This window comes from Arachis hypogaea, chromosome 8, assembly GCF_003086295.3.
Source record: "Arachis hypogaea cultivar Tifrunner chromosome 8, arahy.Tifrunner.gnm2.J5K5, whole genome shotgun sequence".
NCBI classification, from domain to species: Eukaryota; Viridiplantae; Streptophyta; class Magnoliopsida; order Fabales; family Fabaceae; genus Arachis; species Arachis hypogaea.
The window spans coordinates 11247392-11265373 of NC_092043.1; the positions used below are offsets into that span (position 1 = coordinate 11247392).

A 17982-nucleotide genomic window follows, 5' to 3' on the forward strand; every position below is an offset into this window, starting at 1 on the left:
ACTTAGTACTTACCAATTCAAATCACAAATTCACAATTCCTCCTTCAATAGTTACACTTATTTTTAGAAAATATTTAATTTGATTCTTAAAATTTAAAATTAAATTTAATTTAATTCTTAAAATTTTAATAAATTTAAATTTAATTTTAAAATTTATAATTATAATTCATGTTAATTTTTGAATTAAATTTTGTTAACAATTTGTTGACGATTTAGATTTCTTATTTAAATTCTATATAATCAAGATTTATTAAAGTTTTAAAATTTTAATTATTGTTTTTTATTAGAGACTCAATCAAACTTTTAGTTATTATTAGATAAAAATTTAAGGTTTGTATTTTTTATTGTAAAATCTTTCTTATTTGATAACTTTAATATAGTTATAGCGAGGGGCGGAGTTTAGCTGAGACAAGAGGTCATGGTCTCCCCAAACTTTTGTTAAAAAAATTAGTAATATTTTTTCAAAAAATAAAAAAAGTTCTGTTGGCTCAAATACTTTACTATGACTTAAAATACCAAAGTTCAATCTTCATCTCTTTCTTTTATTGCATAATGGTTTTTAGTTTTAAACATTCAAAACATGTTGAATTTGGACTGAATTGAGTGTATTTACATTTCGCAACTCTCTATTCAATAAGTAACATTCTTTCTACCTTTGAGTTCAAATATAAAAAATTAAGTACTTTTGTATTTATGTAATTTAATATTATTTTATATTTTATTGTTTATTTAATTTAATTTTTATATGATAAAAAAATATTAGAATATTCAATAAGTACTAATATTATTGTATTTGTATAAATTAATAAAAAATTTAATAAATATTATAAATTTTAATATTTCTCGTTCTAACTTTTTTTTTACATATTTTACAGGATATATATTCAAATTTTTATATAAAATAATCATGAAAAATCAAAGAATTGAAGAAGGAAGAACATATAACATATAACTTTTGTTAAAGAGGAAGGCTAATATTCAAGAAGGAGAACATATAACTTTTACAATATCAACACTTGTAGATAGTTCTTCTACATCTGATGAGTTTGACCTTAATTCTTTGGAATGAGACCCTGACAAACGGCTTTAAATTTGACAATATCACTCAAATTAGAGAGATTATATTAGATAAATTTATTTTAAATGGTGTCTATATCAAAAGTATCTTGACAATTATCTTTTATTTAACCCCTAAAATTTTGTTTCAAACTCCGCCAAGTTATAGTAGAATGAATATAGTTGTATTGTATTGTTAGTTTAAGAAATTTTCAGTATGAAAATTTTTTTATGAGTTTAGTAAAGATGTCTAAAGTAGTAGCATGTATTTTAAAATTAGAATGCTTAGGGTAAATTGGAATGAAGTTTCAAGAGCGTAATATTTCAATAACAGTTTATCATTTTAACCAACAAAAAAAAAGATTAACACGTGATTTAAGTATTCTCGATAGTCAAATCAATTTTTAGTTAATAATTTAATAAATATTTTTAGAGTATTAGAAAATATTTTTCAAGTGCTTTAAAATATCATCGAAATTGTACTAATAATGGTTAAAAAATCACCTTTGAAATGTGAGTTTAAATTAGTTATAACTTACAAGTCACACTTTGATTTTTTTTTTTTTTTGGTCAGTTGTGATTATATCCACGTGATATTTTGTAAATAGTTAGATTTTTGTTTTAAGCCATAAAAACATCTAAATAAAAAAATCAAGAGATATATAAAAGGTTAATTATGGTATTGACCCCTGCTTAGACAGTTAACAAGAGTCACTTTTCCTTGTTGGACTTTTCTGACTTGCATGTGGAGTCGTTGAGCAGAAAAGTTTAATCACAGATTTGAATCTAGGATTGGATATATTTAATAAAATGCGAGGCAATTCAAAAAAAAAAAAAGAATCTCATACACCCTAATAAAAAACCAACGCTAAAAGATAAGTAAAGGAGGAAGAAAAAATAAAGGAAGAGTTTTTATAATTTATATGCTTTTTATAGAACGAGTGAAACTCAGATTGTAGATCCAGCATGCTAGAAAAGCCAGAGTCTTTTTCCTTTTTTATTCTCTGAGGAAAAAGGGATAAAGATCTTACATTCTTACCCACCACAAACATCATGTGCCTAGAGTCTTAAACCAAAAAAAAAAAGACTAATTATAATGATGGTAAATAATAATAATTGAAAAGAGAATTCATGTCATTGTCCTACATGAGAAGAGCGCACATGGATTCTTATAATGTGATGCATTTTTGTTTTCCTCCTCTTGTAACTTTATTCTATCTAAGTAAAATGAAATGGCCTTTGCCTAATGCTAATGTTTACTATCATGAACAACATGTAATAATAGAGTTGCATAGATATAAGCAGACATTATTTCTTTCTTTATTTATGGTGATGGGTGGTTTTTGACTCTTCATTGGGAGTAGTTGAAGTTTATCACCTTCATATCCTTGTGCTTTCTTGTGTCAACAATTTGGGTGGAATCAGGGTATGGGCACCCCCATTATTCTTTGCATTCTCTCAATAAGGATCAATCTTACACTGATAACTTAGCACCAATGCTCAAGTTAGTAAACTTTACTTAGGATGTTGCCTTGCCTCACGGTGAAAATGTTAGAAAATTCATCTTTCATTGATTTGATTTACATGGTTATGTACATGTTACAAACATCTGAAAAAGACCAAAAAAAAAAAAAGGATGACTATGATCAACCTCCAGCAAGCTTTTGCTATCCGGGGTGACACCTTAAGAAATAAGTACTCAGAATTAGTAAAAAGGAAAATTTACATTTCTATAACAAAAAGCTAATACCCTAATTCTTAGACATCAGTATCGCAAAATTGTCCATCCATTCTGTTCTGAACAGCTTTCACGGCGGCTACTCTAGCCGCCGTGGCAGCCCTGTTAGCAGCTATCACTGCTTTGTTCACCTCATCGTCGACGCGCCTAAGGTTAATCGCGCTATCGGCCGTTTTCCTTGCAGCCTGCAATTAGAGAAACACATAGATAAGGAAAAAAAACAGCAAGTTTATTTGGAGGGAAACAGCAGGACGATTGAATACCTGAAGTGCTCGAAGGACGGCATGAGAGTGTGGTGGCAGAGGGTGCTTGAGGTTGCCAGCATCCCATTCACCGCATCTCCGGTCGGCATTTCGAAAGATGTAAGTTCCGATACCTTGCCTGCGTCCCTCATGCCATGCTCCTTCATAGCAGTGTCCATTGGCAAAGTAGTATACACCAAATCCATGGATTTTGTCTCCAAAATACTCCCCTGCATACCTATCCCCATTTCTACAAGATAGAAATTGTCAAAATTCTATACAATTAAGAAAAAAGCAGAGCAGTGAGAACAAGAAAGTTACCTAAAATGGTAACAACCGAGTCCATGCTTGACGCCATAGTTGAATTGGCCAATGTAACAGCTGCCATCAGCACAAGTCTGAACACCAACACCATGGCTCTGACCGTTACACCACTCTCCGGCATAAGAATCGCCGGTGTAGAATCTGTACACACCATAGCCATGCCTCAAGCCTTGTCTATACTTGCCCCTGTAACGGCTCCCACGCGTCCAGCTTTCAATCCCGTAACCGTCGTAACGGCCATCCACCCAGTCGCCCTCATACCTGCCGTTCACGAAGTAGTTATAAACCCCACTGCCGTTGCACTTCCCCATGTGAAACTCCCCCTCGTAGAAATCCCCATTGCTGTAGAACTCTACCCCTTCCCGAACTATCTTCTTCTTCTTCTTCTTGCTGTTCTTGATGCTCTCTTTTCCTCTTTTCCCTGTTTCCCCTATGAACCACTGAACCGGTTTCGAACAACCTTCCTGGGATTTCGACAACCCTAACCGCTTCACGCTCTCCTCCCACGACTGCTTCAGACCTGAAACGGAGCGGTTTATCAGCCTCTTGTTCTTCGACACCAAGTACAGCACCACCGCGATGAAGATCAGAGCTACAAGCACGTTCTCCGAGGTTGGGATCTCGTAGAAGAAGAAGTAGAACACGTACAGGAACACCGAGCACGCCGCCAGGAACCCCACAGAGGCAACCGCCAGGGCCTGGGTGGAAAGTCGCCGTCGCCCTAGCCCAGGCCCGCCCGCCCTGGGCTTCGTGCTCTTCTTCTTCTCGTCTTCGTCGTCGTCGTCGTGGTGGTGTTCTTGGAGGAGGAGGTCTTCTTCGTTCACGGACGAGAGGCTTTGGATGGAGGATCGGATGGTGGGGGAAGATCGGAGGAGCGACGATTGGGTTCGGGTGAGCTTCGCCTGGCTCTTCTGCGGCGCCGTTTCCATTTTTTTTTCCTTCTCCTTCTTCTTTTTGGTGTGCGGGTCCCACTCTCTCTCTCTCTCACTCACTCACTAACTCAGACTCCAGAATCCGATCAAATCAATCAAATAAAAAATCAATCTTGGCCGTTGGATCTTCTTCTCACTGGCGTCTCCGGTACCGGGATATTCTTATGACGATGGGCCTCCTGCTCTCAGCCGCGGGCAACATTTCACGCCGGCCACACCCACACACAAAGACACTGGCTAACGTAAAAAACTGGAATTCGGAATAGAAAAATTTTCAAATATCAAGTTTAATTTAATAAATAGTTGGGGAAATGGGAAATTGAGTTGCTTGGAAGGTGGGAGTGAAGGTTAGGAGTAAAAACGAAGGGGGCGTGAGATGTGTGGGTTGGTGTATTTATGGGGCGATACAAGGGGACTCAGGTTGAAATTGAGCCGTTGGATGCTCATGATTCTTGACATGCCTTGGTGGCCGTTGGATTAATCGAGGTCCCCGGTCTTGACGGGGAGATGTGGTCGTCGGATCTTAGATTTATTCGATGCCGTGCCTTTTCGCTTTACTCACTGTACCAGGCCGGCACGTGCCGTCACACTCTTTTTTTTTTTAATATTAATATGGTTGGGAATAATCTTTTTAGCATGCGACTCGTTCATTATTTTATTAATCTCAACATTATTCATCGCAAACAAGTTAAAAGCTAGTGAAGGTTCTCTTTTAGAATCATACAAGAGAAATTTCCATTTCGGTTAGTATTGGAATTTGCATGCCTTGGCGCCTCTTTATCTGTATGGTTTATATATTACCATCCGAGTTAATAGTCAAAATCGTCCCTAAAAGATACCCCAATTTCCATTTTAGTCTCCGGAAGATAAAATTAATCAAAATCGTCCCCAAAAGTTACTCATGTTGATCGAGTTTGTCCTTCCGTCATCTCAGTTGGTGATGTGGCTAACGTTTGCTAAGCTGGAACGTTAAGTGCCAGCGTGGAAGACTCCAGCATAGCAACGGTTAATGCTGATAAGATATGTTTGCCTATTTAGGTCAAATTAGTCCTAAAGTCACAACCCTAACCTAACCCCCAATCTGAAGCATAAATGTGCGTGATTCTCGTAGTAGATAACGATGTATGTTTGAGGAGTCGCTGCTATGATGAGTGAAAGCCGCAGTGGTGACCTGCCGTCGCAGTCTATCGGTAGCCATGAGTCGAACTCTTCCATGCGACGGAGGAGGAAGATGAAGGACCAGACTTGCTTTTGTGGGTTGAAGACGACAATCAAGAAGTCCGGCAGAAGAGAGAATCTGGATAGGTTGTTCCATACTTGTGCGAGATACCCAGTGAGTTAGTTTAGGACTGGGGGAGGAGGGGGAGAATGTGATTGAACTTCATTGTTGTTGTTTAGGTCATCTGAGAAAAGAAAAGGCTTGTACCTCCAAGGCATCAATCTCTTCCGGAGATGGTTTTCGTTTTGGTTCATCATCCTCGATTTCAATATCAAGAGCATCATTGTAAGGTTTTTTCGGTGCAGGGCCAAATGATTCTAGCCCAAGGATCATATGTACTGCTTTGACCATTTGTACTATTTGTGCCATGGTATTAGACTGCAAGAAACAAAAACTCAGTATAAGAAGATAATGACAAACAACCACCACCAAGCCATTATAACATGATAGTGTTCTATTGTAACCAGAAGTTCATTATAACATAAAGAGAATACATCGAAGTAACAACTAAAGAGGCAACCAAAAATCACTTTAATAACAAAAATTGGTAACTTGTGAAATTTCGCTACACTACGAATCCATGGGTTCTGTCGTATCTCAAAACTGGATGCTAGAATTGCATCAGCAGCTCCAATATCATCTGTTACATCTACTAAATCTTCAAGTCCCATCACCTTTGCTACTTGCAGTAGATCAGCTTCAAGAATCTAAATGCATCCAACATGAAACAAGTGCCAGGTTAATAAGAAAGGCAGGCATCAAGAAGAGTTTGGCCAATGCATGTTTTCAAGAATGAAATCCATTCAACATGGAAAACGAGACAGGTATAAAAGCCCTTGAATACCTTGTAAGTATACACTTGAACTGGTGACCTCCTCGTAGTCACAGATCCATTAGTAGTATGATGAAAAATAACTTTTTTGGGACAGGGGGTTGAAAAATAACTGCTAAAATGGCATCCACAGTTGCATCTAATCTATGATGAACGCGACATTCAGTTTTAGATATCAACTCAACAGCACAAGTAAATGTAGGAGGTCCTTTCCTTTCTAGAATTGTCTTTTGCACTTTCCTTTTCTTAGCTTCTTCATCTCCAAGGATTACACTCTGTTGATATAAATACTCAACAAACATTACTAATGTGTGTAAGCATTACAAATATTCTATTTTTATATGCTTCTGAACTTTTCTTGATTCACTCTTTGAAAAAGGGAACTGATGAGAAAAAGGAAAGAGCGAGTTTTCACCTCTATGCCACCAACAAAATTCTAAAGAGAAGGATTTTTTATTATGTTTTCAACTGTCATTCCGTGTGCTGTTCCAACCAATTGGACTCCTCTTTGAACAATGGTACTAGCTGCTAATGCTTCAAGCTCTGTTCCAATTTCATCAATTATAATGGTTTCAGGCATATGATTTTCAACTGCTTCAATCATAACCTGCATAGAGAAGCGTGAATAGTGTCACAGAAGTTCATTTATCAGAACTTGTTCTACAAAAATGAAACTGAGCCAACGAGATTTGTACGGACATTATGCTGCATATGTACATTTGGAACTTGCATCCTCCTTGCCCTGCCTATGCCCGCATGAGGAACATCACCATCACCTCCAATTTCATTAGATGTATCCACTATTACAACACGCTTCTTTAACTCATCTGCTAGCATCCTAGCAATCTCTCTGCACAAGCAAGCTTCTTCAAACATGCATATTAAATAACTCATCTTGACCAATATTAACATACATAAAACTTTAAAATGATATTTTTTGGCGTGACTAAAGAAATTATTGCATAAAATTTACATTGATGAGGAAACATGAACAATCACAGTCACAGACCATTTTGGGTAAGAGTGCTTTGCTGTTGAGGCATTCACAGAGAAACATGAAGGGAAAAAATCAACATGAGAAACTTGAAAACAAAAAACATAAAATTTACCCTATGGCAGTTACTGTTCCTTCCTCCAACAGCGAAACTCCTCTACGAGCTCCTCCAACTATCCAACGTAGTAGAGCCAACTTCTCTACAAGTCTCGACACACACAGGAATCGTTAATAACGCTGCGAGGTTCTGATCAAAGGATCTTTCGGCATAGTACTAGAGTAGAGAGAAGACGAGGGTTTTTGGAGCGAAAGTTGAAGAGGGTTGTTATGAGAGGAGAGAAGGGAAGAATGTTTGCTTTGGACCATAAACGACGTCGTTCCGTTGATTTGGGGGTGGAGGAATGAAACTACGTCGTTTTGGAGTCTTCCACGCTGGCACTTAACGTTCCAGCTCAGCAAACGTTAGCCACATCACCAACTGAGATGACGGAAGGACAAACTCGATCAACGTGAGTAACTTTCAGGGACGATTTTGATTAATTTTATCTTTCGGGGACTAAAATGGAGATCGGGATATCTTTTAGGGACGATTTTGACTATTAACTCATTATCATCCAGATTCTTTTTTTTTTTAAAGCATCATTTTTCTTTTTGTATTCAACTACTATTCATATCAACAAGGGACCAAATATCAAGTTGTGTGTTTCTTCTACTTCTCTGGATGAATAATACATATTTTTCTCCTTCTTGTTTGCTCCATTTTTGTCAAATACTCAGAATGATCCGTATGATTATACTTTCAACCACAATTATAAAAATATTGTAAGATTAGTTCAATCAGATGATCATTTATTGAACTGGATCATGTTATATGTAATTAACAATTTAATTACCTGTTAGAAAATAACTTAATTGTAATGATAAAAAATTATAACTTTAAAGGAAATAATTTTCTCCCCAAGCGGTTCAACCATATAACACGTTTGTTTAGGATTGACTTGATGAAAACAAACATTAATACAATTCTTATTTTTAATGCAAAAATTATATAAGATTACTGGAACTAGAGTGTAAATTAAATTTAAATATTTCTAATATTTATATTTATTTTATCTCTACTTCTATATCTATATTATATATAATTCATAACAAATATTATTTCTAAAATTTTAAAGTCGATACATCATAAATAAATTATAAAACACTTATTACCATCTTAATTTTATTTTTATTATTTTACACATATATAATAAAAATAAACAAGTGAATTAACATGCAAATAACACCAAATCAGATACAAAACAAAGTAAGGAGATTTATAATATAATTAACATGCAAATAACACTTCCTCATGTGCGACGACGGTGAAATCAGTACATGTTTAATTAATTTAAATTCGTGTAATAATCGATTGACGTCAAGCAAACAAGGTGGTGAATGTGTTGGATTATTCTTCCTTTCACATGAATTAATTTCCTTTAATTTATTAATGTGCCGTTTGGACATTGAAAAAAAATTTGCTTAGTCAATTATTGTGCATCACTAATTTATCATCCTTCAATCATTTACATTTTATATAATTTTTTCGGTGAATAACATTGATGTTACTAAGTCAATTATGCTAAGCAATGACTAACATACACAAATCATTTGTGAATTTCAGCTACTTTATTATGTTCAGCTAGCAACCAGAATTGAAAAGACGTGACTTGATTTAATTTCTTCATCAAGAATTGTAAATGGCAATTTTTAAATCATGATTAATTAGGTTTAGAAATGAATCTCATTTTAAGATATGAACGAAAAAGGTTCAACCGTAAAAAAAAATTCTTTAGTTTTTGTAATGTCTTTGATCGGAGTCTTTTTGTCAATTCAATGTCGTAAAGACTTTCTGTTATTTTCAAGATTTCGAAAATTGAACCGCTCAATAATTCGATAAAATAACTGATTTAATAGTTTAATAGTTAAATTAAAATTTAATTAATTTGATTAAATATAAAATAAAAATATTAAAAATTTTATTTTTAAAAATAAAAATTTATAATTAACAACCATCACAAACGCAAACTTTAGTATATATATATATATATGTGTGTGTGTTAACTGTTACATCATTCCTTAAGGGGATCTCCCGAACCGATTATTATTTTTCTGATTGGAGGATATTCAATTTTCAGTTCTTGATGATGATATTCTTTTTCTTTCATGTTTCATCAACTTGCCTCAATATTCTAAAATTATAGCTAGCTCAAAGCGCACTAAATAATTAAGGCACATTAAATGAATTTAAACAACAATTGCTATTAATTAACAAAGATCTATAGTAGTACTTGTTGCTACCTTCCTCTGACTTGGGATTAATTCAGACAAATTTTCTTTTCAAATAAAATATATTAATAATTTGTTGAAATTAGATAGTGATTTCTCATAAAGAAAAAGTACGTGTGATAATTATTCCTAACTTAAGAGAATGCCATTAATTACGTTCTTTAGCAAATGTTTCCATTATAAGTGATTGATTCACTTGGTATCTTTACACTCCTAATTTTAGGTTCTTGAAAAATTGAAGTACGATAATAGCAACAAAAAAATAAACAATAATATTAAAGAGACAAAAAGTAGTAAAATTTTATCTTATTTAGCATTTATTAATTAAAATTCTTATTTATTTTAATTATAATTAATAAATATTAAATAAAACAAATTTTAACTATTTTTAATTAATTTTTTTTGTTATCAAATATTTTCAAAATTTCAGTTACTCCTAAAATGTTACAATACTAGTTCTAATTATCACCAAACACAAGTTTGCAAGTGGTTCAAGGTTAGCCATAATTATTACTCACTGAGCATTTGAGAATTGTACATTCATGCCTAGCCAATAGAAAGCATAGCTACAAACCATAAATTAATTATCTTCATTTTGATTTTTTTTTCTTTTGTGTGGTCAATTTATGAGAACTCTTTTTCATAGAGTTTGAGGCTTTGAGCCATTATAGAAAAATAATTGAAATACCCTACCATATCCAAAGTAAGTAATTTAAGCTTAATAGGACTTGAACGAAAAGAAATGATTAAAAATATTTTAATTTAAATAACTTTACTTAAATATCGCAAAATCATTTTATTATTAGTCAGAAGAAAAAATTATAGTTAATATTTTTATTCTCACGCTTTTCACGTATTAATTTAGGTTTAGATTTTTTTTAAAAAAAAGTTGTTTATTCGAAATCAAATAGAACATATCCCTTTCTTTCAATTATATATTGTCAAAATTTCATTATCTTACGGATAAAAAAGAAAATCTCAGTAACTAATTAAGCTTAACTCTTATTAAATTCAGTTGATATAATTTAGTAAATATTTGATTTTTCAAAAGTTGTTTATTAAAACTAATTTTTTAAAGGTAATTTTTCAAAAATTATAACAATTATATTTAGTAAATTAAAATAAAAATGATTTTAAAAACATAAATATAATATAATAAACAATAAAAATAAATATAGATACTCACTAATATATAAGATTATATTATTATTTTTTTTTAATTTTAGAATCTACAAATTAAATTAAAACTATCTCCTTATAGATATTTTCAAAAAATATTTATAACTTTTCAATTTAAAAGTACAAACACAATTTTTTTATATGTTATATTATTTAAAAAAATATATTTAATAATATTTTTAAAATAAATATATTTAAAAGAGTAAAAAAATTTTATTAATATTTTTATAAAAATACAATTTTTAAATATTTTTATATTTTACAGGTATATCCAGTATTTGATATCCAATCCAATCTATAAATATGTGAAATCAAGCTAAGCTTAAAAAATATGAATATTGAATCGGATGAGATTAAAATTTAGGTCATATTGGATTAAATAAGAACTTAATAACATGCGTGCAAATAGCCTAATACAAATGGATCTCAAAGTCATGTTAGATATTATTATTTTAATCTTTTTTTCTCCTACTCCTTATCTTGCAATTACAGTGGGCCAGACCTAAGCCGCAAATTGAGTATACCTCATTATGAGATTGATACTTGTGGGCCTAAACTTACATCAACAAAATCATGGAAATTTAGAGCAAGATCAGCAATTTTTGTATGGCATGAATGCCACAAGGAAAAAGATAATAAATAAGCAAATATAAAATTCAGTGGTTATAATAATAGAGTAGAAGCTTGTAATAATCAAACATTGCTGATCCTCATCTGTCTTCCCATACCAAGTACAAACAAGAAACCAAGATAATTTAAATCGAAATGGGCCTAAGGTATAAAGCATAGCACATGTATAACCACTTTGTCTCTTAAATGGGCCCAAAAGGTGGGCCTGACAAGGCTATAGTTTACCTTGATCCTCATTCTCTTTTTTCAGATAGATTCACAAAGATTTAGTGCAATCCCTAATTAAGTGATGACCCAAAAAGAATAAGTAAATGGAAGAGTTAAGGTATTGTCAAATCATTAACAGATACATTGGTTGCAGGCATTAATCCCTGTATAAAACACTATATATGATTCAGACTGCACTCAAATTTAGTCTTCTCAAGCAATTTATATGTAAATAATCTCTATTTCAATGTCCTTTCATGTTCATTCTTCCTAACTATGATTCATCACTAGGTCAGTATATGTCTAATTATTGCATCCTAATAATTGACAATTTAGTTTTTTCTTCTTCTTTTTTCTTCCTTGTATAATACATTTTATATACATTACTAAATTGTATGATTTACCTATATTTAGGGCTATTGTTTTCTTCTAGCATGCACAAACTACAGACAAAAACAATTCATCCTTACCCATTAGTTTGTTCTTTTTCTTCTAGGCCCCATTACTACAATTCATCATTTGCTTTCCTCAATTAGGGTTTGGCAATCATTTCTTTGAATCAATATTCAACTCATAATAACTTGAACTAATTCCCTCAGATCTACCTGCCATTTGAATAATATGTTCAGATCTTAATGTTAATTCATCATGGATGAATTTTAAAAGGAATACTAAAATTCCATAATATGCCATAGTTCAAAATAAATTTGCCAATACCACAATACCAAAATATCATCATCCATATTATTATTTATTCCCTACATTACATCCAAAACAAGGGGGGAAAAGGCTTGGGGCAGGGGATAAGATCCATGAAAACATGCAAAAGAATAAACTACCCCTAACCAAAAATGTTAGATGAACTCTGAACAACATGAATTACCAGCTTATGAGGACCTGTGACTAGATAGCCAAGCATATAATTCAATAAACCAGAAGTTACTACAACTCAACACTTTTGTAATGATTTCACATCACATTACTTGATCATGCAATAGGATCATTTTCTAAGCTTCTCCTTCATCCTCTTAACTGCAGCCTTCAGTGTTCCCTCATCCTTGCAGAAAGTAAACCTGACAAGATTCTTTCCGTCTTCTGGATCCAAGCAAAACGCGCTGACAGGAATCGCCACCACCCCAACCTCCTTAATTAGATACTCACAAAATGCTACATCGTTTTCCAGTCCGAAAGGCGTGTGATCTACAACCACAAAATAGGTTCCTCTTGATGGAAATACCTTGAAGCCAACAGATTCCAATCCTTCCACCAAAATAGCTCTCTTTTCCATGTAATCTCTCTTTAGCTCCACATAGTAAGACTCTGGTGCTCTAAGAGCTTCTGCTGTTGCCCACTGCATAGGAGTGGAGTTTGCGAAAGTGAGGAAAGAGTGTGCCTGTCGCACTCCCCATGTTAAGTGCGGGGGTGCTATGGCCCACCCGATCTTCCATCCTGTTAAGGAGAATGTCTTCCCCAAGGAGTTCATTGTCACTGTCCTCTCAAACATGCCAGGTAACGAAGTGGGTGAAATATGCTCCATATCGAATGCCAACTTATCATAGACTTCATCACTAAAAACAAGAACATCATTCTCAATGCAAAGAGATGCAATGGAATCGAGTTCCTCTCGGGTGAACATCTTTCCGGTAGGATTGTGAGGAGTATTTATCATAATGGCACGAGTATTCTTCGACACAGCTGACTTCAATTCTTCGATTGGGACAGCAAATTCCGGAGGGCGCAAAGTGATGCATTTTATATTTGCACCAGCCATGGATAAAGTAGCTTCATAAGAATCATAAAAAGGAGCAAACACAATAACCTCATCGCCAGGGTTTATTAATCCTAATATAGTTGCAGCAATTGCTTCAGTGCACCCACATGTAACTGTAACTTCCTTTTCAGGGTCCACCACAAGTCCACTATCTTTCTTAAATCTCTCAGCAATGGCAAGGTTCAGGTCCGGAATTCCATGGCCACGGGCATACTGATTTTTTCCATCCCTGATTGCCTGAATCGCTGCTTCCTTCACAAAATCTGGACCATCAAAGTTGGGAAATCCTTGACCAAGATTTATGGCTCCATGTTTGATTGCAAGACTACTCATTTGGGTGAAGATTGTTGTTTTGAACTTCTCTAAGCGCTTTGCAACCTAACAAACAAATACATAATTAGCAAGCATCAGATACAACAGCTGGCAGTGCTATCATTTTTATTTATTTACTTTTTGTATCTTTCATAACTTTTGCAGGACAATCACCAATTTGACCCCTGAGCTATCAAAACACTGATAAATTAGTCCCTAATATGGTACTCAATACTGAGCTTTTTAGTGTTAACAAACGACCTTTTTTAGGGACTAATAACTAATTTATTAGCAATTTGTTGTTTAGGAACTAGTTTGTAAGAATGTTGATCTTTCACAAACTAATTTATCATAATTGAGAACCAAGTTGGGTTGGACTAGTGGTTAACTCACTAGTCCACATAAACAAGTGTTGGAGGTTTGAATCCGGTTTTGTGTATGCAGCAACCCATTGACCAGCGACAAACACTTAAATGGAACTCAGATCTGCGGCAAATTAGTCCTTGGCCTGCTAGGCTGAGGGATAGGTGGGAAACCAAATTTTTTATATCATAATTGAGATATCTTAAGAAAAATATAATATCTTTTAAGAGCTAAGTCATCAGCATTCTTCTTTCCCTGTTCTATATAAACCATGACTAGGTAGTTTACAAACAAGAAAACAAAGCCAAACTCTTCCCCCATTACAAGCTCTACTCAATCTACTAGGACATTGCATCTTGATTAGGAAGGTTTAACAAGCTAATCATAATAGCATCCTCCAACAAACTAAGTTGTACCAAATTACAACCTTTTTACCATAAAACTAAGCAATTCAGAAAGACACACAAAAGACCAATGCAAAGAAACACTGCATCATGATGTGAAATACAATTGCATCAAGGAAATCAAACTAGCTGAACAATTGGAGCAGATATAATAAAACGATCTGAAAAAGAAAAAGAAAAAAAAAAGAAGTGTTAGGTGTAACCTGCAAAGGACGTTGGGTGGTGGTGGCGGTGGTGTGATTCTGAGTGGGAAGAGTGTCGGTGGACATGGTGGCAGCAAGAACGAAAGGCGATAACTTTGGGGAAGAAGGAGCAATAAGAGTGTGGAAATGCTTTGAAAAGCCAATGAATTTGGAAAAAGAAGAAGAAGGCGCAAATCTCATGGGTGGGTGAGTGCAGGTACAATGAACCTGCATACTAAATTACTGATTTTAATGGAATTTGATTCCAAATTGTGTTCATTCGTTTCCTACATCATTTCAGTGGAAGATGAATGATGATGATAGCTTTTGGGGTCAACTTCTTTTCCTTTTATCAAACTAATGCACCTCTTTTTTGGAGTACAATGGAAATGACATTTTGATTGGTTTATTGATTTTGATTTTGGACTCAACAAAAATATTACTTAGGCCCAAGTCCCCTCGGGTGTATACCTAAACTAACATTCATCGCACGTCCCAAAAAAAAAAAACACTAACATTCAATGTTTAATGAGTGAAAATAGACGAATATTATAATTTGTTTTTTTTTTTCTCTAAAGTTAGGAGTGAAACTCAAATTTGCGGCTTCTAGGTGAATATTTGAAAACTATGTCATTTGAATTATAACTCGTTAGCATAACCCATCCTCTTGACAAAATCTCATAATCAAATTTTGAACCATTTTTTTTCAAAGTTAAAAATGAGACTCGAACACACAACTTCGAGATAAGTTTGGAGAGACTATGTCATTTGAGCTATAGCTCGTTAGCAATTATAAATCGCTTGTTATTACAATCAATTCTACTCGAAAACCAAGAGTGGGATCAGCCAACTTCTGACAACATCTTTTGGGCTGGATCTCAAAGCCCAATTTACCAAAAATCATTCCCCAAATTACTCAGATGTAACATTAATTTTTTAAATTTCACCATTTCACCCCAACACCTTCTACTCCCATCGGTTTTCACCCTCCACCTCAAAGCCATCATATACTTTGTCCCACGGCGGCGCATCAGCAAGCACGAACACCATCCCCACGGCGAGCACCATCCCCAACGACGGCGCACCGTCCCAACGACGACAGTGCATCCTCAGCGACTCTCTTCTTGAGCTTTCAGTCGCATCTCCGCCGCGCATGCAACAACAACCATCTGCGTCAACCAGTTATCGATTGTCCGATACACTCAACACCACTACATGAAGACCATCCCTGCTTGCTGGAGGCGTGGAGAGGTCTCCTTTAGTTCAGTCGCCAGCTTCAGTTCTACAAGCATTTTCAAACAGTTGTAACAGGTAAGTGGATGGTTCTTAGTTGATTTTGTGAATGTACATGTTTAATTAGGGTGTGTTCTACAGCAGATTAAATTTTGATGAATTGTTGGATGTTGTTCTCTAAATTGCTTAATTTTGGTGAGTTGATGCAATTGAAACTTAGATGTTGTTGAAAGTAGGGATTGGAAGTTGCAATTGATAGAGTTTCGAAGTTTCTGCTTGCAATAGTTAGAAATTGGAAGTTGCTTTATCTTTAGGAGTTGAATTTTGCTAAATTACATGTGTGGAGATTTGATTGTGTAGTTTTTTTTAAATTGGACTATTTTTTTGCTACAAAATTTCATTTATTTCCCATTAAAAAGGTTGGATGCTGTTTATTTTAAGCGTTGGTGTCTTCGATGGTATTCAAATTTAGGCGATTAATTACTACTTAGTTTACTCTACATGTACATGCTCAAATTTATTGTATTCGATACGCGCAGTTTGCAATTCAAATAGAAAAACACAAAGAATTCAATTATCTACACATGGTGAAACAACACCATTTTATCCACAAATTTTTTGTTTATATATTGCTGTTCATATTAAATAGATGTTCATTCTAGCGTGTATGTCGATGGTTCTTAATTGATTTTGTAAATGTACATCTTCAATTAGGATGTGTTATACAGAGGATTAAATTTTGATGAATTGCTGGATGTTGTTCTCTAAATTGCTTTATTTTGGTGAGTTGATGCAATTGGAACTTGGATGTTTTTGAAATTAGGGAAAAAGGAAGTTGTAATTGTTAGAGTTTCGATGTTGCTGTTTGCAATTGATAGGAATTGAAAGCTGCTTTACTTTCGGTATTAGACAACTATTCTGTATGCCGCAACTAGCCAGAAACAAACTTAAGGAAGTGAGAACCCCCTTCACAGCACCAAGCATAAAGACCATGTTGCAGCGTGCGGGGTTATCTACGAAAAAGCCAAACAAGGGGGGAAGACAATAGAAAAAGAAAGATATCTAGAAAAATCATGATTCTATATCCCGTTTGAGACACTTGTGATAGTATTTTTAAAGTATTTACTTTTTTAGGCCATGCACAATGCGTTTTTGTGCAGATAGCTTCTTGTTTTAGGCAACATCCACGTGGATATTATGCAGCAGGATGTTCTTTTACCCTTCTAAATGGATGTTTTTGAATATATGTTTCGAGTTTATATGTGTTAATCAATAAAGAATGCCTCAATTTCTTTAGGTAGTGAATGTCTTTTCTGTTTTCTAATATTCTTCGGCAGGTTTTTTGGTGTTTGTACATTTTTTTTTGCCAAGAAGATATAAGTGGATTTTCGTTCTATTAATTAGGAGCATCTTTTGTCTTCAGACTAAATGAAAGTTTTTTTTATATATTTTACTAGTTTTCTTGTGTTGCAATTATGGATGTATCTAGTTCTTTAAGTATTGTATGGCCTTTTTATGTAATCAACCTAGCTACTCGACAGGTTTCTTTATGTAGATACCAGTTTGTTAATGTCAATATCTACATGGATGTTGCTTTTGCTAGGAATCAGGATGTTCCTTTACCTTACTAAATGGATGTTTCTATATGTATGTTCTGAGTTTATCTGTGTTAAATAGTAGGTACTAAATGGATGTTTCTATATGTATGTTCTGAGTTTATCTGTGTTAAATAGTAGGGATGCCTCTATTTTCTTTAGAAAGTGAATGTCTTTTCTATTTTTCAATATTCTTCGGTAGGTTTCTTGGTGTTTGTACCTTGTTTTTCTTAGCCAAGATATAAGTAGTTTTTTGTTCTGTTAAGCATCTTTTATCTTCAGACTAAATAGAGGTTTCTTCATATATTATCCTAGTTTTTTTGTGTTACAGTTGTGGATGACTGTATTTGTTTAATAATTGCATGACCTTTTTTTTTTAAATCCTACTCGGCATATTTTTCCGTGTAGATACCTGATTGTTTTTGCAAAGATCTAAGCGGA

At 34.0% G+C, this 17982-nt stretch overlaps 2 protein-coding genes, 1 long non-coding RNA gene and 1 pseudogene across 4 annotated transcripts; 1 reads left to right on the plus strand and 3 right to left on the minus strand.

Annotated features, from left to right (window-relative positions):
- Positions 1-2605: 2605 nt before the first annotated feature.
- Positions 2606-4933, minus strand: LOC112706086 (uncharacterized). Its single transcript, XM_025757181.2, has 3 exons — positions 3358-4933; positions 3058-3286; positions 2606-2979 (listed from the first exon to the last, which is right to left on the minus strand). The coding sequence occupies exons 1-3, from the start codon at positions 4287-4289 to the stop codon at positions 2815-2817; spliced, it is 1326 nt and encodes a 441-aa protein (XP_025612966.1). The 5' UTR covers positions 4290-4933; the 3' UTR covers positions 2606-2814.
- A 57-nt stretch (positions 4934-4990) lies between these two features.
- LOC112706087 (protein SEEDLING PLASTID DEVELOPMENT 1-like) lies at positions 4991-7205 on the minus strand (annotated as a pseudogene).
- Positions 7206-12403: 5198 nt separating this feature from the next.
- LOC112706088 (uncharacterized) lies at positions 12404-15124 on the minus strand. The gene is made up of 2 exons (XM_025757182.3): positions 14735-15124; positions 12404-13830 (listed from the first exon to the last, which is right to left on the minus strand). Exons 1-2 carry the CDS (start codon positions 14945-14947, stop codon positions 12682-12684), a joined length of 1362 nt encoding a protein of 453 aa, XP_025612967.1. The 5' UTR covers positions 14948-15124; the 3' UTR covers positions 12404-12681.
- Positions 15125-15551: 427 nt separating this feature from the next.
- Positions 15552-17246, plus strand: LOC112706091 (uncharacterized). 2 transcript variants are annotated; one of them, XR_003155642.3, is made up of 2 exons: positions 15552-16024; positions 16825-17246. It is a non-coding gene; the product is annotated as an uncharacterized lncRNA (long non-coding RNA). The 2 variants fall into 2 exon arrangements; XR_003811355.2 differs by having other exon boundaries at positions 15686-16024; positions 16770-17246.
- Positions 17247-17982: the final 736 nt, after the last annotated feature.